The following is a 26560-nucleotide window of genomic DNA, read 5'->3' as shown; positions in this document are numbered from 1 at the left end:
TTAGACCATAAACTAAGTTTTAATTTGTTGACTAACGTAGGAATGTATTTATCAAGTATATTTTTACTAAGAATACCAATATCTGATTTGGATGGACAAATTAGACGTAATTTAGGGCTATTCCAAAAGTTTATCTTATGGTCTTTTAAAACGAAATAGGGTTGTTTTGGGTTTAAAGGTTCAGTTCTCTTTTGTAAATCATATTCCTCCATGATTTTTTTCGCTTCAAGGTTAGCATTCCTAAGTGTTGTTTTACTTGTGATTCGGTAGTTTTTTTTCTATTTCTCTTTTTAGGAGATCATTGTAATGTTCCTTAGATAATTTATACATATTTCCTGTTTTGTCGGACTTGACTAGTAATCCGTTAATGCTATTTATTTCCTTCGTTAAGTTCTGCCTTAAAAACAGGAACTACACCACAGTTATTTTGTGTTCTTTGCTACATTGGTTTCTATTAACCCATTTATTCTATCCGAAGAATTTTTATTCATTAAGATAGAAGAAATACATATAATTAAATATATATATATATATATATATATATATATGTGTGTGTGTGTGTGTGTGTGTGTGTGTGTGTGTGTGTGTGTGTGTGTGTATGTATGTATGTATATGTATATATGTATATGTACATATATAAATATATATAAATTGTTAACAGATTGAGATAAATATCTAAGGCTATGAAAGATTTCAGAATATTTATAAAGAGGTCTTACAGCTGTTCCAAGATATCTTATATATCCCTTCATCAGAGACTGTGTGAGAAAATGGTTAAGCAATAGCTATTATAGCGAAGATATGAAATACAGAGTGAAGTGGAGGCAGGAAAACAGATGTGAGATATGTAAGGATATTGTATTTTCAGTTCCCTTATATGAGCAGAATCGTGTATATATAAGTTTCCTGTACCTTGTGTGTGGATTCCAATGTTGCTTATAATTGGTCAACACTGGAACCCACACACAAAGTACAGGAAACTTATATATACATCATTCTGCTCAAATGATGGAACTGCAAATACAATATCCTTACATATCTCACATCTGTTTTCCTTCCTCCACTTCACTCTGTATTTCATATCTTCTCTATAATAACTATTACTTAACCATTTTCTCGCACCATCTCTGACGAATGGATATATAAAATATCCCGGAAACAGCTGTAAGACCTTCTCTTTATAAATGTTCTGAAATCTTTCATATCCTTGGACTTTTTATCTCATTCTGTTAATTTTTTATATATATGACCTGCGTTGGTCTTCTCATTCGTATCATTATTGAACCTGGAGCTTTCATTACCTCGATATATATATGTATATACATATATATATCGAGGTAATATATATGTATGCATATATATGTGTGTGTGTGTGTGTTCACGTGTGTATCTGTACTCCCACCATCGCTTGACAACCGATGTTGCTGTGTTTACATCCCCGTAACTTAGCCGTTTCGCAAAACACACCGATAGAATAAATACTAAGCTTACAAAGAATAAATCCTGGGGTCAAATATTTTCAACTAAAATCGGTGTTCCATTATGGCTGCAGTCATCTGACCGAAACAATTAAAACAATAAAAAAACTATGCTATTTAACCCCAAGGAGCACTGGGTATCTCTGCTAGTATTTATTATATATATATATATATATATATATATACATATATATATATATATATATATATATATATATATATATATATATATATATATATATATATATACAAAATTGACCCATGAAAAATTCACGGGAAATATAAAAAATGTAAGCATCTGTAAATTGTGTGCTGGTGCCATGAGAAATGTTTCTATATTGTGGCACTTACAGAATATGGAAAGAAATGTAAAACCGCTAACTATATAATCCAACCAAAATATCTCAGTTATGCTAATGTAAACAGAATTACTATTAAGCCTTAAAATACATCGTACATATTAAAAAAACCTTCTTAGTTTAGTGGTACGGAATGTTTTTCTGGTATTCTTTTTCTTCTTTTACTTGTTTCAGTCATTTGATGGTGGCCATACTTTCTTAGTTGAAGAAATCGACCCTTGGACTTATTCCTTGTAAGCCTGGTGCTTATTCTATCAGTCACTTCTGCTGAACAGCTAAGTTACATGGTGCAAACACACCATCAGTTATCAAGCAATGGTGGTGTGGGAAAAAACACACAAACACACACATGACGGGCTTCTTTCAGTTTCCATCTACCAAATTCACTCACAAGGCTTCGGTTGGTCCAAGGCTATAGTAGAAGACACTCTTTAAAATATAGAGTTGAATTGCTGTTGGCAACTTTTCTCTCCCACCCATTTTGTAGGGGGTGTTACTCATTTTTCTGCACTCTTTTCACAGTTATATCCCATTCGAAATTTGCATTAGTTTTGTATGAAAAAAAATAGGAAGGGAAGCAGGCTTGTTTGTAGTTTGTAGAGAAAATGTTAAACATGCCTGCAAAAAAATATGATCTTTTCCCCCAACTAAAAGACATGAAGACTTATGAAAGAAAGTGAATAAGTACTGGGGGGTGGGGGAAAGAAGAGAGAACTAACACTCAATCGTTCTAAAACTCCCAGAATAAAAGCGTAAACATCTGAAAGGCTTTCCCTCTATTCATTACAAAATGTCTTTCCCTCTTCTTCATTGTTAAAAGTAAAGAAGCTAGAAAAGATTAATCGTATTTCAGTCTAATTGTCATTGTAAATGACTGATGCTTTCCTATCTCTCTCGCTTCACTCCTTTTCTCTACGGTTAAGAGTGTGAAGGTACATGGCTCAGTGGTTAGGGGTATTTGGCCCACGGTCTTAAAGTCATCAATATGATTCCTGGTGGCGCGCTGTGTTCTTGAGCAAGGTACTCTACTTCACCTTGCTGTAGTTCACTCAGTTGGCAAAAATTAGTTGTAGCTATAATTCAAAGTGGCCAGCCTTGTCACATTCTGTGTGAGGCTGAATCTCCCAGAGAACTACCTTATGGTATGCATATCTGTGGAGTACTCAGCCACTTGCGCGTTAATTTTATGAGCAGACTGTTCCATTGGTCAGATAAACAGGAACTTCATCATTGTAACCAACACAGTGCCATTTTTTAAAAAGAGTGAAAGAAAAGGAAATGTTCTATATCATAAGGCAAAAATGTCGTGCGTTTAGGGAAAGCTAAGATAAAATAATTACTATTCCATTGTGTTGGTAATTGAAAGGGGCCAGCCTTGTCATATTGTGTGTGAGGCTGAATCTCCCTGAAAACTACGTTAATGGTATGCATGTCTGTGGAGTACTCAGCCACTTGTGAGTTAATTTTATCTTCATGTGGTAATGAAAAGGGAAAGTGACATCCAGTATTTACTATAGTTGTCTTTGGTTTAACAATGTGTCTATGTATTTATGTATCAACTTTCTTTCCGTCTTTGAATCTGCCGTCTCTCTCACTTTTTCTGTGTCCCTCCTCTCTCCCACTTTTAATTTAACATTGCGTGTATGTATCTATGTATCAACTTTTCCTGCGATGTAATAAACATTTAAGAACACAAAACAAATGCCGTCATCACTCTCTCTCTTTCTCTCTTTCTCTCTTTCTCTCTCACTCTCTCTTTCTCTCTCACTTCCTCTCTGTCCGTATCTCTCCGGCTTTGCCACTCACTTCTTCCTTTGAGGTAAGTGTGACACACACCACAGGTACAGACGTACAAAAACAACAAGTTGGCGTATTAATATTATTGATTATATAGACACATGTATTTATACACACACACACACACACACACACACACACACACACACACACACACACGCACACACACACACACACACACACACACACATACACACACACACACACACACACACACATGAATATGTGTCTCTTTATACTATATACACTGAAATCCTAGTTCCCATTTCACACTGTTGGTCTGTACCGAGATGATGGGTTGGAAATATCTTGTTACTGTGATAGTCATACTCTTGATAGATTTAGGATAAAACTCATGAATGTCTTTAGTCAATTAGGCCTCAAAATCACTGTTATGACTAATCTGTCAAAAGTTGATATATTAGATGTTTCCGTTGATCTAAACTTCCGCTCTCATAAATTGTACCATAAGCGAAACGAGAAACTCTCCTACATAAGAAAACAGTTCTGTCACCCACCCAACAGTGTTTAAAACCTGATAGTTAACGTTAGTAATGGGATATCAAATCTCTCTTCTTCTAAAGAGATACTTGATAAGAGCTAATAGCTTTTAGAGATAAGGTATATTGCAATTTTTCAAGTAAAACTATGAATCATAAAAAGATACCTAAGAAAATAATTTGGTTCTCTCCCCTTCTTCCTTGACGTTAAAACTAATGTAGGCATGAAAATCCTCTCTTAGATTGGTATTTCCCAATAAATCACAATTTCAGGAAGACCTCTAGCTTGCATCCCAATGTGGAGAACTTTATCACTTGTAAACATCACCAAGAGCCCACTCCCAGTTGTAACTGTTGAGACCCTGAAGCTTGCCAACTTGCCCAGGCATATATGATAAACTCCGATGTATGTGAGACAGAAGTAACAGCAATGCTTCAAGTAGGTATCACTATAGAATGCTGTACAATGGACAATGTAGATAAGCACAGTTTCAACATGCCAAAAGACACTGTTTGCTTCATCATTTCCGTGTCAAAATAAATATTTTCCAAAGAAAATTATATATTATTTGAAAGTTCTGGATATGAACTTTCTTCTCATATTGTTTTAATTAAAATCTGACAGTTATATATTCTGTTAAGGTCCCTCAAACACCCTGGTATTTTCACACATTTATAAAGTTTGTCCGTTTTCTTTTTTTTTCTTTTTGGACTGCTGAATGGTAGCCCTCATTCCAATTCAATGTGCTTGAGCATTATAACTTGAGTTGTGTTAAAAATTATACTGTCATCAAGAGGAAGGTTTTCACTTTATTTTGGCATAAAAATTCATGAGGGTAGGTCAGATAATCAGTATGAAATATTTGCTTCTATCTCAAAATCAAAGAAAATTACTTCTAACTTTGCTTTTGTGATTGGAATATCAATGTTTTGAAACTGACCTATTTTCCATTACATTTCAGACAGATTCAGTGCTGTGTTACTGAAGTAAAATATTCTGCTCAATACCACAGATTTGCTTGTCAGTTGCTTGACCATAACCACTTGAGCATGTCCTTTAGTGGCTGACAATATGTGCATTTCTGATCATGAGCAAGAGTAGTGGAGGAACATCATAGCCATGTGCTGAGAGAGATTCTTTACAGTTTGAATAAATCTAACAAAAGTAAAGTTTGAAGGAAATAGCCATTTTTCATACTTTCTAAGGGCAAACAAATAGGAAATAACAGTTGTTACCCAAAGAGAAAAAATCATGTTACAATGTTATTGGGGTAGTTATCAGAAGGTTGTTCAGACAGAAAATGTTTGGTAATGCAAATATGACACAGGAAATTCATATCTCCACAATAATTTTGTTCAACATTTTCCTCGTATGTTGAATTATAAACTCTTTCTATGTAACATGTTTTTGATGACCAACGACTTTCATTCTTTCAGCATTGTGTTATCTTCTGTTGGTGCACTGATCTTCATCTTCTCAATCTCATTGTTCCTGTTTCCCGTGCCTTATATTATCTTTTTTAGCAATTGCTTACTCTTTCTTTTCATTTTGGCATCTAAGATCTGCTTCCTGTAGCTTCTAATTGTCCTTGACTAAAATCAGATCTTCATTTTCTCTGTCTTTCTCTTGCTAATCTTCTCTTTTCAAGTGCTGATTCTATGTTATATTAAATGACAATATCATATCAGTAATGTGGCTATATTGACAAATATTGACAATGTGGCTATACTGACTGTGAGGAGTCTGAGGTCAAGCATTTGTAGAAACTGTGAAAGGTTTTATTTAGCTGTGTAGTATCATGAATGAGGAGAACATGGAGATGTAGATGTCCTTGACAACATGTTCAGTATCTCTTGTTGCTGTTAAATAAGATTAGGTTGTTGGAATGATTTTGAAATTTTTGTTGATAAAAGTTATGTGTACTTAGAGGAAGATGTCTAACCTAAGAAGGAATTAAAGAGTGCCTATAGATATGAGTCACAGTGAGTTTACTAAGTACAGAAAGTATCTCAAAGAAAACAAAAATTGACAGTATAAGGATCAGAGATAAGGACAGTATAAGGATCATCATGCTCACTGGGGTACTCTACATCAATAGCAACGACTACTACTATTACTGATCTAGGTTTGAAATTTAGAGATTCTGCGATAAAATTAATTCTAATTGAGTGCTCATGTTTCACTTACTACTGAAATACAGCACACTACTTTGTCAGGTTAATATCTCAGGTACCATATCTTTCACTTTTTCAATGCTGTAATAGTTTGTGCATCCTCTCTCTCAGAGTGAAAGGCAGGTTGTATGATGCCTGTATACACACAGCTATGTTACATGGCAGTGAAACATGGGCTTTGACCACGGAAGACTTGCGAAGGCTTGAAAGAAATGAAGCTAGCATGCTCCACTGGATGGGTAATATTAGTGTGCATGCATGACAGAGTGTAAATAATTTAAGAGGAAAATGGGTATTTATAAGAGTAATCAGATGTTATATGCAAGAGAGAAGATTGTGCTGATTTCGTCATGTGATGCAGATGGATGGGGACAGCTGTATAAAGAAGTGCTGAGTTCTAATTGTGGTGGAAACCTGTGGAAGGGGTAGACCCAGGAAGACATGGGGCAAAGTAGTGAGAAAGGAAATGACAAGGGACCGGGAGTTATGATGATTTGCTGTACTTGAGAAGCCGTGTCAAGCTAAGTAAAGTCGCTGTCTTCCATACATACAGGCTTGTCCTTTGCAGGTGCCAATGCCACATAAAATGCACCTATGCTAGTGCTGTGTAAATGCATCTGTGTTGGTGGCATAGAAAAAGCACCCAGCACACTCTGTAAAGTAATTGGTGTTAGGAAGGGCATCCAGCCATAGAAACCATGCCACAACAGACAATTAGAGTCTGGCCAGCTCCATGTCAAACCATCCAACTCATGCCAGCATGGAAAACATAAATTAAACAATGATGACAATGATGACGTAGTAACAAAAGATTAATTTGACATGATCAGTGGTAAACATCCACTCTATCTGGATTGCTTGATAACCTTTTTTTCAATAAGAAATGAACAAAATGTTGACGTTACCCAGTTTGTGCAACTTATTTTTTATTAGTTTAGTCTGGAAGTAGGCACTTCTGAGATCAGTGAGATTGATGGAGCTAATGTTTCTTTTGAATAGTTGCAAGTTGAAAGCTGTGGGGAAGTTAGTGAAGGTCCAGTGGGTGGACAAACTATGGGTGCAGATAGGAGGAAGAGAGAAAAGTGAGTTAGGAATACCTGACTAGAAGTAAGATCAGTTCCAACAAGATCAGCTATTTTGAGGAGCAGAAATCATTGAAGTTGCAATAGAAAAGGCTGAGTACATTTGTGGACCAGAGATTGGAATGTGTAGATGATGAACTTCATACCAATCAGTCAGGTAAAAGCTTTAGATATAGTCTTTGATGTCTGGTGTGGATTCATCAGAGCCTATTACTAATGCTTACTTTTCTAGAAACAAAATGGCCAAGTAGATAAGGTATTTACCTTCCATCATATAGACTGTGAATTCATATCTACTGCAAGAATTATGCTGTCTCCAGGTGAAGCATTTAGGTGATATACTCTTCACTTTACTACTGGGAACATAACCAAAACCTCTTGAAAATTTATCTACGATATATTTATTGTGTATCTTCTTGTTGATAACAAATCAGAAGTTAAGCTTACGTGTACAAGTGATGAGGCAGAATGGGTATGATATAGAGCTAGTGACATATAGGTTTGGAGTTAAAATTTACATTTGTTTCACTTGTTGTTTTGTAGCATACCTAATTCTAAAAACTTCACCTAATCCAACCAGAACTGAATATTTTATAGATCACCTGGTAATGATACTATATACTGACATTCTACCTAGGAGGAAATTTAAATACTAGAGCCTCTTAGATTTACTGGAAATACTTTCCTAAATATTGACTTTCAGAATTCTTGTGAAGATATTTCTCATCTATTATCACTTATTTTGGGACATTGGAATGGTTTTATAAGATTCTGAAATTAATGCCCAAATAGAATTATAGATATTAATATCCATTTCTTACTGTCTCTACAGATATTTATCCATTATTATCTCTTACTAAATATTTGAATTTCAGTTTCTTTGAAACCGACCAGGAGTTGAAAACCTTTTTCCCGAAAATCATTCGAATTAGTGAAAAGAATGAATTGGAATGGGATGTGGATAATGATATGTTACAAAGACATGGAATAACAGTGATGCGAGGTCTTGAAGCTGCTGTAGAGAGTTTGGATGACTCACAATTTCTAAATAATATATTATTTAGAATTGGACAGGCACATGTATACAAAAATATCAAACCACATATGTTAAAGGTAAGTTTACTTTGTAACTTACAATTAACTATTTACTTTACATCATCATCATTACCTGTGCCAATACTATTAACACATAGTAGTCACTTGCTTGTTAAATATAACCACAAAATCTTCCTTGAAACATACTCTACCATCTTAGAAAAATAATTCATTGGATTATGTAATTGTCAATGCACTATAGTTGAAGATGTTTTGATCATGAAATGGAATGCTGTTGATCACAGGTCTTCTTGATTGAAACTCATTTGTAGCAAATTATTACAGGCAGCAGCAGTGTTGGTGTTCTCTTCATCATTGTCATCATTGTTGTTATAATCACTATCATTAATGTTGTTCTAACTTCCATTTTCTAATATTGGTTTCAAATTTTGGCACAAGGCCAGCAAATTTGAGAGATGGGGTAAGTTGATTATATCAACACCAGTGCTCAACTGGTGTTATTTTATCAACCCTGAAAGGATGAAAGACAAAGTCAACCTCAGTGGAATTTGAACTCAGAATGTAAAGTCAGGAAAAATGCTGCTCAGCATTTTTCCAGCACAGTAACAATTCTGCCAGCTTGCTGCTTTTCTAATATTGTCATGCATTTGATGAATCTACAATAGAATATAGTTCCATTTATTTGACCCTTGCTTCATTTCCTTTATGATGCTTAATGTTCTCAAGTCTAGTGAAGCTAACATAATTCAAGTTCCATTTTGTTGACACTCTACTTCTACTCATAAGTGTCTTCACCATTAGGTCATGGTAATTTTTCAATTAATATGTATCATTATCCATTTACATCAAGTATTTGTACCTGTGCATTTGTCTCTTGTGCATATACACACACATATAGGTATGACTTATGGCTATGTGGTTAAGAAAGTCACTTCTCAACTATGTAGTTTTGAGTTCAGTCCTACTGTATGGCACTTAGCATCTTGGGCACACACAATGTATGTATGCATATAATGTATGTATGTGTGTTATTATTCAGTTTTATTTGAAGATTTCTTGCCAATAGAGAAAGTTGGTTTCCAACCTAGATCCAAGGCTCCTTCATTGGAATTTCAACATCAACAACAGGGTATTCTTGTATGTATGTATATGTGCAGATTTGTATGTTTTGTTTTATGTATGTCTTCTCATACATGTACTTGCAAATCTAGACATGCTCATACATACTTAAATGATAAACTTCTGGAAAGTTTTACATATTTTAACAGTTCCAATGATGGCTTGGATCTGTAGTCTTTGAATTAGCTTTCCCCTTTCTGATTTTAAGAAGTCTAATTTCTCAAGATTGGTATTTAGGCAGTGTGTTACTTATCCCAGTGCTCCAATATTATCATACATACAAATGTATATATGTTTTATCCTTTATCTTTTACCTGTTTCAGACAGTAGATTGTGGCCATGCTGGGGCACTGCCTTGAAGAATTTTAGTTGAACTTATCAACCCCAGTACTTATTATTTTTTTGTGAAGCCTGGTACTTATTCTATCAGTCTCTTTTACTGAACTGCTAAGTTACAGGGATGTAAATACACCAACATTGGTTGTCAAGTGATGGTGGGAGACAAACACATGCACAAAGACACACCTACTATAAAGGAATCTTGTCTTTTTTCAACTCAGGACATCTATCACCTCTATTTCAGTGCAGATCATAATCCCCTCTTAGTTCTGTAAACATAGTTTTCGTCATCCATCTTAAAAACAAACTTAAGTTCATACAAATACCCTATCGTCACTCATTCATTCATCTATTTACTTTTGTCACATTGTCAATTAGTCATTTCTCTAATTTTGTCACAGATTGGCTGACCGAATATTCTAAGATTTTAAAATTCTATCTCCTATTAATATGCTATTCCTAACACCGGTATTGCTGTTTCACGGTGATAACACCCTCCCACCCTCACCACCAGTTCTGGAAGTCCTTATCCTCTCACATCCTTCGGTTGTCTCCCATGAACACTTCTAAAGGCTTAATGCCATCCCCACCCCTACTTAGGGTCTATCTCCTATGTAAGGTTGTGATCATATAGCACATAAAAATGATGGTGCAGTGTATGCAGGTTGAAGGCTGTTGTTTGTTTATGAATTCTGCCAAATGCAAGCTTCTTTTTCAGGTACATGATGCTGCTGTCCCCCATCCCAGGGTCACATGGGTCCACACCTCCCACACCCTCAGAGTTGGCACACGCAACGTGGGCACACTGAAAGGTAGGTCTGGTGAGATCGTTGAGATGCTTGAATGGAGACGTGTAGATTTGTGCTGCATCCAAGAAGTAAGATGGAGAGGAAGTTCTGCTAGGTTCCTCACAGGCAAAGAACATAAATACAAGATCTTCTCAGCAGGGAACACTGATGGGGTTGGGGGCGCGAGTATGCTTCTTGCAGAGAAATGGGTTGATAAGGTAATCGAGGTAGCCAGAGTCTGCGACAGAATACTTAAGATTAGATTAGTGCTTCATCATGGCTTAGCAACCATTATCTCAGCTTATGCCCCTCAGCTGGGGTTACCTGATGGACAGAGAGACCGATTTTATGACATTCTCTTGCTGATTACCTCATCGACAAATGACAGGGACCTTCTCTTTGTGGCTGGTGATTTCAATGGACATGTTGGACACTATGCAGGAGGCTTCCATGGCATACATGGAGGCTATGGTTTTGATTCCTGCAATGAGGAGGGAACCAGGCTGTTAGAGTTCTGTGATGTAAATGACCTCATGGTTTGCAATACTAACTTCAGGAAACCTACCAGCCACCTAGTCACCTACCAATCTGGTAGTCACACTAGTCAAATTGACTACTTCCTTACCAGGAAAAGAGAAAGATAGCTACTTATAAATGCCAAAACATTCCCAGGCGAAGAATGTACCCCACAACATAGAAACAGCAATACCAGTGTTAGGAATAGCATATTAGTAGTAGATAGAATTTTAAAGTTAGCGACTTCAGGATCAGGACTAAATGGATGCCCAGAAGTTGACCAGCTTGGAGGAGAAGGGTTTGGAAGCTTAAAGATTCTGCAAATGGACAGAGATTCAGAGACGTATTACTCAAAGCTTCTGACGAAATGGAGGGGGATATAACATCACATGATGTGGAAGACAACTGGACGTTTCTACGGGACAACTTGCTGAGGGCCACGGACCAGATCTTTGGATGGTACAAAGTCCCCTCTCGACCCAAGATAGTGTGGTGGTGGAACAATGTTGTTGACAAGGGAAAAGAAACAGACTTGGAAGGACTGGAAGAATGATGGTAGCAGGGAATGGTACCAGACTGCCAGAAGGGAAGCTATGAGACAGGTTTATCTAGTGTTATATGGACTGTTAGATTTGTTTGTGGTTCGTCTGAAGTCCCATATTTCAATATAGTTCATCTGAGGTCCCTGTTTTGTTGTTGTTTTGTGTGACTATCGAGGTTGAAGGTTATTGAGATATATGGCGAGGACAACATTCTTGTTTCTTGATAACTAACAATTCGGTGAGTGAATTCTTTGTTTATAGTTAATAAATGAATGTGATAACTAAATAGTACAACTCGTTGTGTTTTCTCTGCGAGTCCCCCGAGAGGAATACAACAGAGTTTAGTGGCGTCGCCGATAGGATTACAGGCATACTTTGCCGTTAAATTGTTCATCTTAATAACATGGCGGAAAAACAGACAGTAGAGCTGATAAAGTTGTTTAGGGAACAAATGGAACAGCAAATGCAGCAACATAAGAGAGATATGGACACTCTGTTAAGACTGTTTGGTGCCCGACAAGTTGAAGGCGATTACAGTGGCTATTTTTCAGCTGCTTCGACAACAGTGTCGATTCCACCATTTGCTGCATTTGATTCAACGACAGAACTATGGCCTAATTACTGGTCAAGATTCCGCACGTTTGTGGCTGCTAATGCTGTACCTGAACAACGCATGGCACAAGTGTTCCTGACCAATCAGACCGCTACTATTTACAAGCAACTTGCTAATCTGGCTACTCAGTAAAATCTGCCTAAAGATATCAACAACTTGACAATGGACGAAATCGTTGACTTCATGAAGGAACAGTTCGACCCAAAACTTTTCATTGTGAGAGAGCGTTTCAAGTTTTGGAGTGATATGCAACGGAAGCCAGGCGAAACTCTCCAGGAGCTGGCAGCACGTATACGACAGGATGCGGCTACCTGTGATTTTCCATCGATTACCAACCCACAGGATGAAGCTCTGAGACAGAGATTCATATGTTCTGTCAACAATGAAGCGGTTCTGAAGGCGCTTTTTAAGATCAAAGACACAGAACTAGATTTTGCCCGTGCTGTCCAAGTTGCCATCGAGACTGAAGACGCAGCAAAGGTTGCAAAAGAAACTGTCTACGGTTCCAAAACCAAGCAAGTCTACAAGGTCCAACAGAACAAGAATAAGAGTCCTCAAAAGAACCATCAGCAGTCTTATTCCACAAACCAGGAGAAATGCTACCGATGTGGAAAGGCCCACGAAGTGACAGACTGTCCTTTCAAAGAATCCAAATGTCATTTTTGTGACAAAAAGGGACATTTTCAAGCGGTGTGTAGAAAAAAACAACATCAGCAACGCAATGACCACTCACAAACTTCCGTGAAAAGAATCACAAAAGCTGAGCTAGTCAAGGCGATCCTAGGCGAAGTTTCCCGAGATACTCATAGTTTGATTGTGCCAATAACAATCCAGAACAGACTGTTCACAATGGAATTGGACACTGCCACTACAGGCAATTTTGTTTCCTTGTCAGTCTGGAAACAACTAGGAAAACCAAAGCTGCAAGATGTCAAGCATCGCTATGAATCTGCCAGCAAGCACGACCTGCCTGTTCTTGGAACTTTCGTGGGCCAAACCAAGGATCCAACAACCGACAAGCAGAATCTAATACCATACATCGTCACCAAGATCTCTGATCTTAATTTGCTGGGACGAAATGCTATCCAGACTCTGGGAATTTCCGTGGACACTGCTCTGGGTTTGAAAAGCATAGACAGCCAAGCCAAGAGGGAAGGTGCAGAAGTGATATATCCAAAGACCTCAAGTGAGCCCTATGTTTCCCTGCAACAAGATTGTCACAAGATGTGTGATGAATTCCCAGATCTTTTCAAGCAAGAATTGGGATGTCTCAAGAACTTTGAACTGGAAGTGAAATTCAAATCGGACGCAACACCAGTCTTTCACAAGGCATGTCCGGTCCCGCTTGCTCTTCGTGATGACCTGGCCAAAGGTTACGAAGAAGGCATCGCCAAGGGAATCTGGAAGCCAGTCCAGTTCAACGAATACGGAACGCCAGTGGTACCGATTCGTAAAGCATACGCTTCAAGCAACCTGAAGCCCAAACTACGAATTTGTGGTGACTACTCTGTGGGAATTAATGACCAACTTGCAGATCACCGTCATCCAATGCCACTGCCTGTTGAACTGATGCAGAAACTTGGAGGTGGATTCGGATATACAAAGATTGACCTTGCTGATGCCTATAATCAGATCAAGCTGGCTCCGGAAAGTCAACGCAGACTCGCACTCAGCACTCACCGTGGAGTACCCCTGCAGCAACGACTCCCTTTCGGAATCAAGTCAGTACCTGGTTACTTTCAGATCATGGAAAACCTGACCCATGATCTACCTGGAGTGGCCGTCTTCCAGGACGACATGCTCGTCAGTGGGAACGATACAAACAGTCACCTAAGTAACCTAAAGTGTCTGCTCACACGTCTAAGCGACAATGGACTCAGATGTCGCCGTGAAAAGTGCCAGTTTGCACTACCCAGTGTAGAATACCTTGGACACATTTTGTCGGCTGAAGGGATCACAGGTCGAACGACTCAAGCTTGAAATCTTTCCTGGGTTCAGTTCAGTTTTATGGAAAGTTTATCCCAAACCTAGCCTGTATAGCAGAGCAACTCTATTGCCTTACGAAAAAGTCAACTATTTGGAAGTGGGGAGATGAGGAACAGTCAGTTTTTGATCACTTGAAAAATGTACTCTCATCGAGTCAAGTTCTGATACACTTTGATCCAAACAAAACTTTGGGACTGGCTTGCGACGCATCAAATGTTGGTATTGGAGCAGTCCTGTTTCACCGCTATCCTGATGGAAGCGAGCGCCCAATATCCAATATGTCCAAGACTCTCACTTCTGCACAGCGTAACTACAGCCAAATTCAAAAGGAAGCCCTGGCTACCATATTTGGCTTGCAGAAGTTTTACCAGTATTTGTACGGTCGTAAATTCGTACTCATGACTGACCACAAGCCACTGACATCACTGTTCAGTCCAAGGAAAGGGACGTCACTTCTCGCTGCTAACAGACTAGCATGGTGGGCCCTGTGGCTGAACCAGTTTCACTACACTATTGAATATCGGAAATCAGCAGATCATGGCAATGCAGATGCCCTCAGTCGCTTGCCATTCAGTGATGACAATGACTTTGACAGAAAGGAAAATGGTGAGGACATAGACATTGTGTGTGCCATCAAAGCACTCAGTATTCAAGTCCAACCTGTGGATGCTAACGTCCTCCGTCAAGAGTCAGGGAAAGATCCAGTGATATCTACAGTGATGCACTACGTCCGTGAAGGCTGGCTACCAAAGAACATGGAGATCAATGACGAAGTCAACAAATTCCGGAAGTTATCAAACTCACTCAGTATCTGCCATGGATGCCTTATACATGGATCTAGAGTTGTGATTACACATAGCTTGCAGCCAAAGATCCTCAATCTTCTGTATCTTGGACACTTTGGCATGGAATGCATGAAACAACTAGCAAGAACTTCTGTTTATTGGCCTGGTATCGATGCTGCTATAGAGATAGCCAGTCGACGATGTGATTCGTGTAATGAACATCAAAGGCAGCCATCTAAGCCTCCAGTTCACCCATGGATGTTACCAGAAAAGCCGTGGAGCCGCTTACACCTAGACCACGCAATAAATTTTATGGGTAGAGATTGGCTGGTGATCACAGATGTTTATTCCAAGTACCCATGCATTCATCCTACTTCCTCCACGTCCTCCAAAGGAACTTTAAATCTGCTTGAGGAAGACTTTGTGCACTTGGGATTTCCTCACACACTGGTCACCGATAACGCACCAACTTTTACGTCTGAGGAGTTCCAGAGCTGGTGCAAAGAACGTGGGATCACACACCTGACAGGGGCACCTTACCACCCAGCTACCAACGGAGCAGCGGAACGTTTGGTGCAGACCTTCAAACAAGCTCTGAGGAAGTCTTCTCTTCCGCCGAAGAGTTCTTGATGCAGTACCGGAGAACACCGACATCCTGTGGATTCTCTCCAAGTGAACTTTTGAATCACCGGCAGATACGAACAAGGATTGATTCTCTGCTGCCATCGCCAGCACACATTGCTCAAGGCAAACAGTCTAAGGAAGCATATAAGTCTCAGGTGACTCCAGGCTCAGCTGATGTCGCTAAAGTTACCAGGCAGTACAAGGCCGGAGATCCTGTGTATGCACTATACTATGAACCTCGCCGAGACAAAGATCCCCGATGGGTACCAGCAATCATTAAGAAATCATTGGGTACTCGCTGCTTTAACGTCAAGGTCATACCTCATGGCCCGATGTGGAGACGACACTGGGAACAGCTGCGACCGCGGTACACAACTGAGGAAGATAATGAACCTGGTGATGCAGAGGACACTGTATTTGAATTTGCAACAGATCACCCGATGGAGATCTTGGAAACTGTGCCACTAACTCAAAGACAAACCAGACCCAAGACCATGTTACCCGTTCCGGAGTATGGACCAGACAACCCAAGACGGTCCGAGAGAACCCGTAAAACCCAAGAGAGACTTTGCTGTTGATACTTCTTGTGTAGTATCAATTTCAGTGGGGAGGTGTTATATGGACTGTTAGATTTGTTTGTTGTTCGTCTGAAGTCCCATATTTCAATATAGTTCGTCTGAGGTCCCTGTTTCGTTGTTGTTTTGTGTGACTGTTGAGGTTGAATGTTATTGAGATATATGGCGCGGACATATATAACTAACAATTCGGTGAGTGAGTTCTTTGTTTATAGTTAATGAATAAATGTGATAACTAAATAGTACAACTCGTTGTGTTTTCTCTGCGAGTCCCCCGAGAGGAATACAACATCTAGCCAGAGGGGAAGCAGATAAGAAAAAATTTGCCAATGCTCTGCACCGTGAGGACCAAGGACTTGAGGTATTTCATGTTGCAAGACAGTGTGTGAGAGAGAATCATGATGGCGTAGGAGAGAAATGTGTCTGCATGGATGATGGTTCACTTGCACTAACCGAAGCTGCAAAGAGAGAGGTTTGGAGATGCCACTATGAAAGGTTGCTAAATAAAGAGAATGAATGGGAGAAAGAGAGCCTGCTGAATGCCGACCCAACAGAGGGACCAGCTATCCGAATTGACAGTGCCTTGGTAGATAAAGCAATTAAGGGTATGAAGACAGGGAAAGCCCCAGCCCATCAGGAATCACCGCAGAGATGCTCAAAATATCTGGCAGTGTCGGCTATAGCCTAGTCACCCGTATAGTCAACCAGGTGATACATGAAAGAGTCACACCCAATGACTAGTGTAGCAGCACCGTAGTCAACTGCTACAAGGGTAAAGGTGATGCATTAGATACAAATAATTACAGAGGTATCAAGCTGTTGGATCAGGTAGTCATAGAGATGCAGTTTGAGTTTGTGCCACAGAAAAGCACCACTGATGCTATATTTCTGGTAAGACAGATGCAGGAGAAATACCTAGCCAAAGATAAACCCCTGTACCTGGCTTTCGTTGACATGGAGAAAGCCTTCAACAGGGTCCCCCAACCCCTTATCTGATTATCAATGAGGAAACTAGGGATAGATGAATGGTTCGTGAGAGCAGTGCAAGCCATGTACAGGGATGGTGTCAGTAAGGTGAGGGTTGGCAATGAGTACAGTGAAGAATTCCAGGTAGAGGTAGGGGTCCACCAAGGTTCAGTCCTCAGCCCCCTCCTATTTATCATAGTCCTCCAGGCAATAACAGAGGAATTCAAGACAGGTTGCCCCTGGGAGCTTCTCTATGCTGATGACCTTGCTTTAATTGCTGAGTCACTATCAGAACTAGAGAAGTTTTAGGTGTGGAAGCAAGGATTAGAATCAAAGGGCCTTAGAGTGAACCTAGCTAAAAACCAAAGTCCTAATAAGTAGGAAGGTAGACAAACCACAAATCCCTTCAGGTAGATGGCCCTGCTTGATTTGTAGAAAAGGCGTAGGTAGAAACTCTATAAGATGTACCCACTGTAAGCTATGGACACATAAGAGGTGTAGTAATATCAAAGGAAGGCTAACTGGGATGATAGTTTTTGTATGTGGCAGATGCTCAGGAGCAATAAACACTGAAAATGTAAAGAGAACAACTTCTGTCACACTCCAGGGAGAAAAACTACAAGTAGTTGACAGCTTCCATTACCTAGGTGACCAGGTCAGTAGCCGGGATGGATGCTTTGAAAGTGTAGCTGCCAGAATAAGAATAGCCTGGGCAAAGTTCAGAGAGCTTCTACTTCTGCTGGTGACAAAGGGCCTCTCGCTCAGAGTAAAAGGCGGACTGTATGACGCATGTGTACAAACAGCCATGCTACATAGCAGTGAAACATGGGCTGTGACTGCTGAGGACATGCATAAGCTTGCAAGGAATGAAGCCAGTATGCTCCACTGGATGTGTAATGTCAGTGTGCATACATGATAGAGAATAAGTGCCTTGAGAGATGTGGTGTGCAAAAGAGACGACTGCGCTGGTATGGTCATGTGGTGAGAATTGATGAGAATAACTGTGTGAAAAAGTGCCACACCCCAGCTGTTGAGGGAACCTGTGGAAGAGGTAGACCCAGGAAGAACTGGGATGAGGTGGTGAAGCACGACCTCTGAACATTAGGCCTCACTGAGGTAATGACTAGTGACCGAGACCTTTGGAAATATGCTGTGCTTGAGAAGACCCAGCAAGCCAAGTGAGACCATAACCTGTGTTTTATGCCAGCCTACTTATGCATACCTTTCTCTCATTGGACACTAAACTCTACTTGCAAAGACCTGTTGAGGCAAGTGAAATCGAAATCAAATTTGCTGACGTGGCCGATGACAGCACCGCCTGACTGGCATCCGTTCTAGTGAAACATTAAGAGTACCATCTGAGCCTGATCGTTCCCAGGGCTACTGACTGGCTCCCATGCTGATGGCACGTAAAAAGCACCATTCGAGCGTGATCGTTACCAGCATCGCCTTACTGGCATTTGTGCCGGTGACATGTGAAAAACAACATTCGAGCGAGGTCGTTGCCAGTGCCGCTGGACTAGTTCCTGTGCAGGTGGCACATAAAAAGCATCATTCGAGCGTGGCCATTGCCAGTACCGCTTGACTGGCCCTCGTGCTGGTGGCACGTAAAAGCACCCACTACACTCTCAGAATGGTTGGCCTTAGGAAGGGCATCCAGCTGTATAAACTCTGCCAGATCAGATTGGAGCCTGGTGCAGCCATCTGGCTCACCAGTCCCCAGTCAAACCGTCCAAGCCATGCCAGCATGGAAAGCGGACATTAAACAATGATGTATATATTATATATATATATATATATATATATATATATATATATATATATATATATATATATATATATATATATATATAATTATGTGTATTTCTTCTATCTTAATGAATAAAAATTCTTCTGATAGAATAAATGGGTTAATAGAAACCAATGTAGCAAAGAACACAAAATAACTGTGGTTTAGTTCCTGTTTTTAAGGCAGGAACTCCTTGAAATTTTGGGTATTTGAGTATATTTAAGAATTTAAGGATTGGAGAAAACGCATGTTATAATTGCATATATATATATATATATATATATATATATATATATATATATATTCACACATACATATACATACATACCTACATACATACACGTTTATGTATTTGCTTTGCAAGATTCCTGATGTGAAATTCTGTGTTGAAACAGATATTGTTATATTTCGGAATAGTCATTTTATTTTTGTTTTATAAATAAATACACACACTATATATTCATTCTTCTCTTCAAATTTATTCATCCTTATTTTATGTCTTTTGTCCGGAAATCTTTCATCACACACCTTGTGACCTCTCCAGCAACTCTCTATCCCATGTATCTCCTCCTGTTCTGTTTAGTCCATTCTGTCTTTCTATGGTGTGTATCCTTATTTGTGTGTGTGTGTGTGTGTGTGCGCGCGCATGCATATGTCTATGTGTTTTGTGTGTGTATATGGGTTTATTAACTATACTGTTTGTATCTGTGCCCTTTATTTAGTTTTCTTTTCATTTATTTACATATCTCTATTTTTTTTCCATTTCATCTTACATGTGTGTATGTGTGTCTTTTGTGTGTGTATGTGTGTGTGTGTGTGTGTGTGTGTATGGGTTTGTATCTGTATCCTTTTTTTCTTTCCATTGTCTTTAGTAGTTGTGTTGTGTAGCAGTGGTGGGTCGTTAATGTTCCATTCATTTTTTCTGTTGAGGCTTGGTCTGTCTATTACTATGTATGTGATCTCTGTAATCTAAGTATTATGCCTGTTCTATGTGTTGATTGTACCCTAATGTTTATGTTAATAACTGAACCTCTGTGTTCTAATTGGGCATGTTGGTAGAGCTCTGATGAGCTTTCCTCTTCTCTGAGCTCCTGCCAATGTTTACAATGCAGTGTACTGAGGGATGGTGCAGAAACAAGACAGTATACATTGGGGAGACAGCACGTAGCATAGGGGAGCAGATAAGTGAACTCTAGCAAGAGTTCAAAGAAGAGGAGAGCTCAACAGTATTCAGTACTATAATTTGTATTCACATTTCATATAGTCCAGAAATTTTAAGTAAGTATATCCATATTAGAGATATAATAGCTATGTCATTGGAGTATTGGAGAACAGCACATTCCCTGTGTCTGTGCCCAAGACACTTAGCTTTCAACAGCTAAGTCTACCAAAGAGATACCTTTAGCGGTACAATAAATTGATGAATGACTTGCTGACTTTCAGTGCTGAAATCAATTTTTTCTGAGTTTTGCCAGAAATGTTGGATTTTGATAATCTTATCAATACAGCTAAATAGACAATGACATGACCACATGATGATAAGAGTTTCCTTATTTTTATTCCCATCTAATGCCTCAAAATATGTGATTCCAACAATTAAGGTTATTAAATCTTAACTTCTACTGACTCAGTTCACACATATACACACACACATTCAGTTAACAAATATTTTACTAACCTCCAGTGTTGTGTTCTGAGATTTTTGTACATGCCCAGAGTATTTGACAAGCTACCTATTTCAATGAATCTCCCTTTGAAACTTTTAAGAAAATTCTTCAGCAATATCTTAGCCATTTAAAAATTACATGATATTATTCTGAACTTTAGTGACCAATGTAAAGTAAGAAAATGTTTATTGATTCATCCAATCCCTAATTCTAAAATCCAGTATAGTGAGAGCTTATTCTACAGTATTTATCATTATCCAATGATAAAATTATTTTGAGTACATTTTACATTTTGTTTTCCATTTTCCAGAGATTGTGGCCATCATTAAACCGGAGCTTCAAAGAAGTTTTAAAGGATCGCTATAACAAAGATATAGCAGAAGCATGGCGCCTTACCTACCAGTACATATGCAGCCAGATGAAAAACGGAATGGAGAACTCTTCAAGTCAATAAACTCAGTGCAAACTTACTCAAAGTACAATATTTATTTATCAGACATTTATTTATTAATTAACACAACTTAGTTTGTAAACAGTTTTACATTTTCTTCGTCTCACCTAGCTCAAGTTAACCATTAAATAAATTAAACATATGCTTACAGCACCAAGGGAATGAGGTGCCACAAAGTATTTTTCTTTTGTGCTAAATTTACCATAATGCAAAAGATAAGAGCCTTTAGAAATAATTAATAAAAAAAGGTGTTGAAAATTTGCATTTTAAATAATTTGCTTATATTACTTGCTGCTATTTAGTGTTAAATAAATAAAATTAAATCTTTATGTAATATAATTGTGGGATTTGGCCTGATACAGTAGCTTGGAAGATAAATGAAATTATTTTGTCTATTATGTCTAGTTCAACAATATCTATAGATGCAATGCTTGAACACATCAACAGTATTGTATCAAAGAGTCACTGGAAATTTTGAATTTTACAACGTACATTCTGATCCAGGTAACCTAGGTTGATCAAACCTTGGCCTATGTTCAAACAGCATTCTACTAAGCCCACTGATTACCTCTAAGACACTTTCTCAGCAGCCTCTTCATTGTTCTTGATATTTCTCCTTCTGAAAGCTCCTGTAATACCCAGTGTTCCACAGGTCTTATTCAGAGCAACCTTCTTTGGAAAATATTTTCTCCTCTTATTCTTGCAGAAGTCTTCTACTAATACCTGGTACTTGATTTTCTTCCTCTCTTGAGCCTCCTACATCCTCTCATCCCAGGGCACAAGTAACTCTAATAGGACTAGCTACTTGTTGTTTTGGAAACCAAGATGATACCTGATCTCAACAAGGACTGTGTGATATGTGCAGGACACTTTAGCTGTTTCTCTAGATCAACTTCCATCACCCAGTCCCATGTGGTGGAAAATAATCCCTCAAAGATGCTCTTAGATCTTTTTATTGGTTTCTTTCCCTCTTTGACAATGGCTACACTTCTGGTTGTATTTCTGGCATTTTTGTTGTTGCTGATTTCCTTAGTAGTGATCTTGAGGACCTGATCATGTCTCCAGCAGTTGCATACTCCCCTCAGTCCTATGGAGGAACTACTTAGGATATGCTCCAGAGGACATGCAGGAAAACACCCTAGACAGGGACATAGGGAACATGCAGATATTTTCACAAAACCCAGGTTAGCAGGGCTAAGGAGAGTATCATGGACACCCCTCTGCAAGTTCTTCCTGATGTCTTACCAGTTGACATTTCACTCTATTGCTTGCTCCCACTTCATCCAAACACCCTACTCACCTAACTCTTCCTCTGTTGATACTTGCACCAGCTTCCACTTTTCCTTTCTGCTAGCTGGAAGACTTTGCATTTCAGCCATTCCACTACCAGTTGTACTGCCTTAGTTTCCTCCACTTCCACTCAGTTTTAACTGCAATTCTTGCAATTCTTTGGTGGCCCTGGAACTGGTGTATTACAGGTGTTATCATACCTGAGACACTGTAAATTCCTCAATGATGGAACTGAATGGGAGACTGAGCCTATTGCTGCTTCCATACAGTGCAACACTGCTCAAACTGCATGCGAAACCCAATCATCTGTGAAGGTGTCCACTTCCCATGTGATGCAAGCCCTCTGCTACTGACATGGGGACTTCATAGATGAGTAGGGTCTAGTGAATCTCATGCTGATAAACGTAAGGTTTGAATCTTCCTGGTAATCCAGACTTGTCAATGGATCCCAGATAACTTCCTGGGACTGCTCTGGTAACTTTGATGGATTTGGTGTCCTTTAGACTGCAGTTAGAAACCATCTCAAGACTTCTCACTTTTTTTTTAGAGAGAGAATCTGGTACTCCCCTATCTTGAAGCAGAACTTGTTGGTGACTTTTCCTTTTCTTCAAAACCATTCACCAGGACTTTGCAGGTTTGAAACTCATTCATGTTCATGTCACAAGTTCCACTTATCCGCCTGCTCTGTTTTTGTCACCTTGTGGTCATTCATAAATCTCTGATAGGTGGTTGCCTTACTCCTCTCTTGCTGTGACGATCTCAGCACTCTTTCTCTTCTGACTTGAGCAACATGTCCATTGCTAATGCAAAGAGTGACACTGAGATAGTTCACCCTGTAATTATCCCTGCTTCTAGTTGTGCCAGTCTCAACTTGCTGTAGTAGCCCATGAAGTATTTTAGCTTCTGGGATACATGGTGTCTCTCTAATGCAACTTCCATTAGCTTGTGTGATATCAAGTTGTAGGCATTGCCCAGGTCCAACCATAGCACAGCTAGGCCCCCTCTCTTTCCTGTCATGCCTCTTTGATGAGTTGGGACACTATACCTGTGTGTTCAAGGCAACCAGGGATTCATGGTATGCTTTCCTTCTGTACAGACATCCCAATTAACTATTCTTCGCCAGAAAGTTGGTGAGTCCCTTGGACATACAACGGTGAAAAAATCTTGCTTTCCAAAGCCATATATGTTAACCTTTTCATGACTGTATTTATTTTGAGATGCTCTGTGTTTCTTTCAATTAATTTTAAATATAACAAAGAATTTAGTAAAATAACTTAGTTATCATTAAGCTAGTGTTAGGAACATAAATTATGACTAAGGTTAGATGGAAGATTTTAATTCAAAACTTATGAAAACAAGACATTTGTACTACAAAGCCAGAAGTAGTTTCAGTCGGGTTGGTATCGAAAGGGTTTATATTTTGACATGTCTCTGTGGTAAGAAGCTTCCTTCCCAACCATTTGGTTCTGACTTCAGTTCCACTGTGTGGCATCTTGGGCAGACGTCTTCTATTGCAGTCTTGGGGCTGACCAAAGCCTTGTGAGTAGATTTGGTAAAAAGAAACTGAAAGAAGCCTATTGTGTGTGTGTGTGTGTGTGTGTGTGTGTGTGTGTGTCTTTATGTTTGTGTTTGGTCCCCTCTTCCATTGCTTGACAACCAGTGTTGAAGTGTTTACGTCTCTGTAATGTAGCGGTTTGGCAAATGAGACTGACAGGTCAGTGCTGATGTTGCAAGCAAAATGCAAAATGATATTAAAAATACCCTTGCCTTCAATTTAGTGATTGATGAATCAATTGACATACAAGACAACCAACATAATGAACAGTATCTGTTCCTTATGTTTCTTCTGAGTTAATTGGGAAAGAAGAAGAATTGTGGATTTAGTGGAATTAAAAGAAACAGCTTGTGGTATTGACATAAAAATGCACTTAATAGGGTTTTAACAAATGCTGATGTTCCACTAAATAAACTTGTCACTGTTGCAACAGATGGTGCTCCTGCAGTGATCAGGAAAAATACTGGATTAATTTCACTTATAAAAAGTGGTCCCAGCTTTCCAGAGTTTCTCCCTGTTCGTTGTATTATTGACTGTGAATACCTCATAGCCAGATACTTCAAGTATCAAAATCTAATGAAATCTGTACTTGAAATTGTGAATTTCATATGTTTAAATGGGGAGATCCACCAACATTTCAGAAATTTTATTGAAGAAATGGAGCTTAAAGATAGACCCAGTGATATGTATTTATACTTCATTGTGAAGTGGCTATCAACAAGTACCTTCTTAAGTAGGTTTGTGGATCTTGTGGAGCCTATTAATACTTTTCTCAAAGAAGATAAAAAAAAAAGATTCTGCTTTCAACTGGAAAATGATGAGTGGATGCAAGATGTGATGTTCATTACTGATATAATAAATTGTCTACAAATTCTCAACTTGGCACTCCAGAGCAAGGAGATTTTTTCTGATCTTGCTAAGACAATTTTCAGCTCTCAGAGTAAGATAAGAGATTTTCAGTGAGACATATTGTAGAGAAATTCTGGTCACTTTCCCAGTCTCAGATACTGAAATAAAAGACCACAAACTGAAAGAATACAAACATAAATTAGAAGGACTGTTTGATAATTTCCTAGGTTTGACAACTTACAGAAGATGAAACCCATCTTATCTTTCTGCCAATCCCATTCATGGTTCATGTAGTCAATGTCCAATTCTCAAGTCTCTAGTCACAGAATCATCTACTGTGGAAATGGAACTAATGGAATTACAGGAGAATCTGGGGTTAAAGACGATCCACAAATCCCAGTTTATAATTGGGCTTGAGAAACAAGTTCCAGAAGTGGGAACTGAAGAAAACTAGTGTGCGACTCATCTCAATTTTCAGCACAACATATTGCTGTGAATCACTTTACTCTAATGAAATCAAAACATCATGCAAACCTTGCCAAAATTCACCTGGCAGAACAATTCATACAGCACTGACTATGTGCCAGCCAGATTTTCAACAGCTTACAGCCAAGAGGAAAATCCACATGACATCTAGTAGTAAATAGCTTTCATAAACTGGAGGGTGTTGCATTGTCTGTTTGTCACAAAAAATGTGATAAATCTGACTTAGTAAGGTAGGAACTGATTTAAATATCACTAATTTTATAGGTTTGCTTTTTTATATATTTTTCTCCATATTTTGATCATATGTATACATACACATATTTTTACCTTTTCAATTTTTTTTGTAGCCTAATTATATGTTACTGAAATGCAAATCCACACATTTTTCTTAAATGTTCCTGTTTAATATAGAAACACTTAATAAAAATGTGTGGATTAAAACTTTTTGTGTATAAACTAAAACTAATAAAATTTAAATTTTTAAATTCTGCATTCATGAATAAATGTTATTGTATACATACAAAATGTGCACTAACAATTAAAATACAAAATGTGTACATAACAAAACATATTCTGTTATTGGTGCAGTTCAGATGGAAGCAAGCACACCTTTAACACCCTGTAATTATCCTTTGCTTTTTGAAATTTTATTTTGGCTTTGAGTTCTACTAGCTTTATCTCATACACGTTTACAAAATTTAATTTTAATTTTTTAAAATCCACTCCTAGATTTTTTATAGTATTTTTTTTTTATATACACTTTTAAATGCAGACATTATTACATTTGTTTCTTTTCATAATTTTAAATTAACTTTTGAAATCAAAATTTTAAAATTTAAATAAAAGTTCACACTTGCACACAGCCAACAGGCTGAATCTTCTCAATTCACACATGCATATTTGTGTGTATGTCTGTGTGTGAAGTTTTATTTCAATTTTAAAATTTTGATTTCAAAACTTAATTTGAAATTATGAGAAGAAACAAATGACATATGTCCAGATTTAAAGATGTAAATTTTGAAAAGATATAAAAATCTCTAACTTTAATAATTGGAAGGAGAATTTAAAAAAATTTGTTTTTTTTTTGTTTTTTTTTGTAAAATTGTGCAATACAGTTAGTTGAACACAAAATCCAAAAAAAAAAAAAGGGAAAAATCCAAAAAAATCAAAGAA

General features: G+C 38.3%; 1 protein-coding gene across 1 annotated transcript in view; it reads left to right on the top strand.

The window, feature by feature from the left end:
* LOC149133249 (neuroglobin-like) overlaps positions 1-25872 on the top strand; it is a 48094-nt gene extending 22222 nt beyond the window's left edge. Inside the window, exons 2-3 of the mRNA XM_089359798.1 lie at positions 8267-8504; positions 21067-25872. Coding sequence (XP_089215924.1) covers positions 8267-8504; positions 21067-21210 — 382 coding nt within the window. The 3' untranslated portion in view covers positions 21211-25872. The remainder of the gene's footprint in view (positions 1-8266; positions 8505-21066) is intronic.
* The last annotated feature ends 688 nt before the right edge of the window (positions 25873-26560 follow it).

The sequence above is a fragment of the Octopus bimaculoides genome, chromosome 11, assembly GCF_046866305.1.
Source record: "Octopus bimaculoides isolate indiv1 chromosome 11, ASM4686630v1, whole genome shotgun sequence".
In the NCBI taxonomy this organism is placed as follows: Eukaryota; Metazoa; Mollusca; class Cephalopoda; order Octopoda; family Octopodidae; genus Octopus; species Octopus bimaculoides.
Note: the sequence above shows the minus strand (reverse complement) of the source record. Positions and strands in the feature narration are given on the sequence as shown.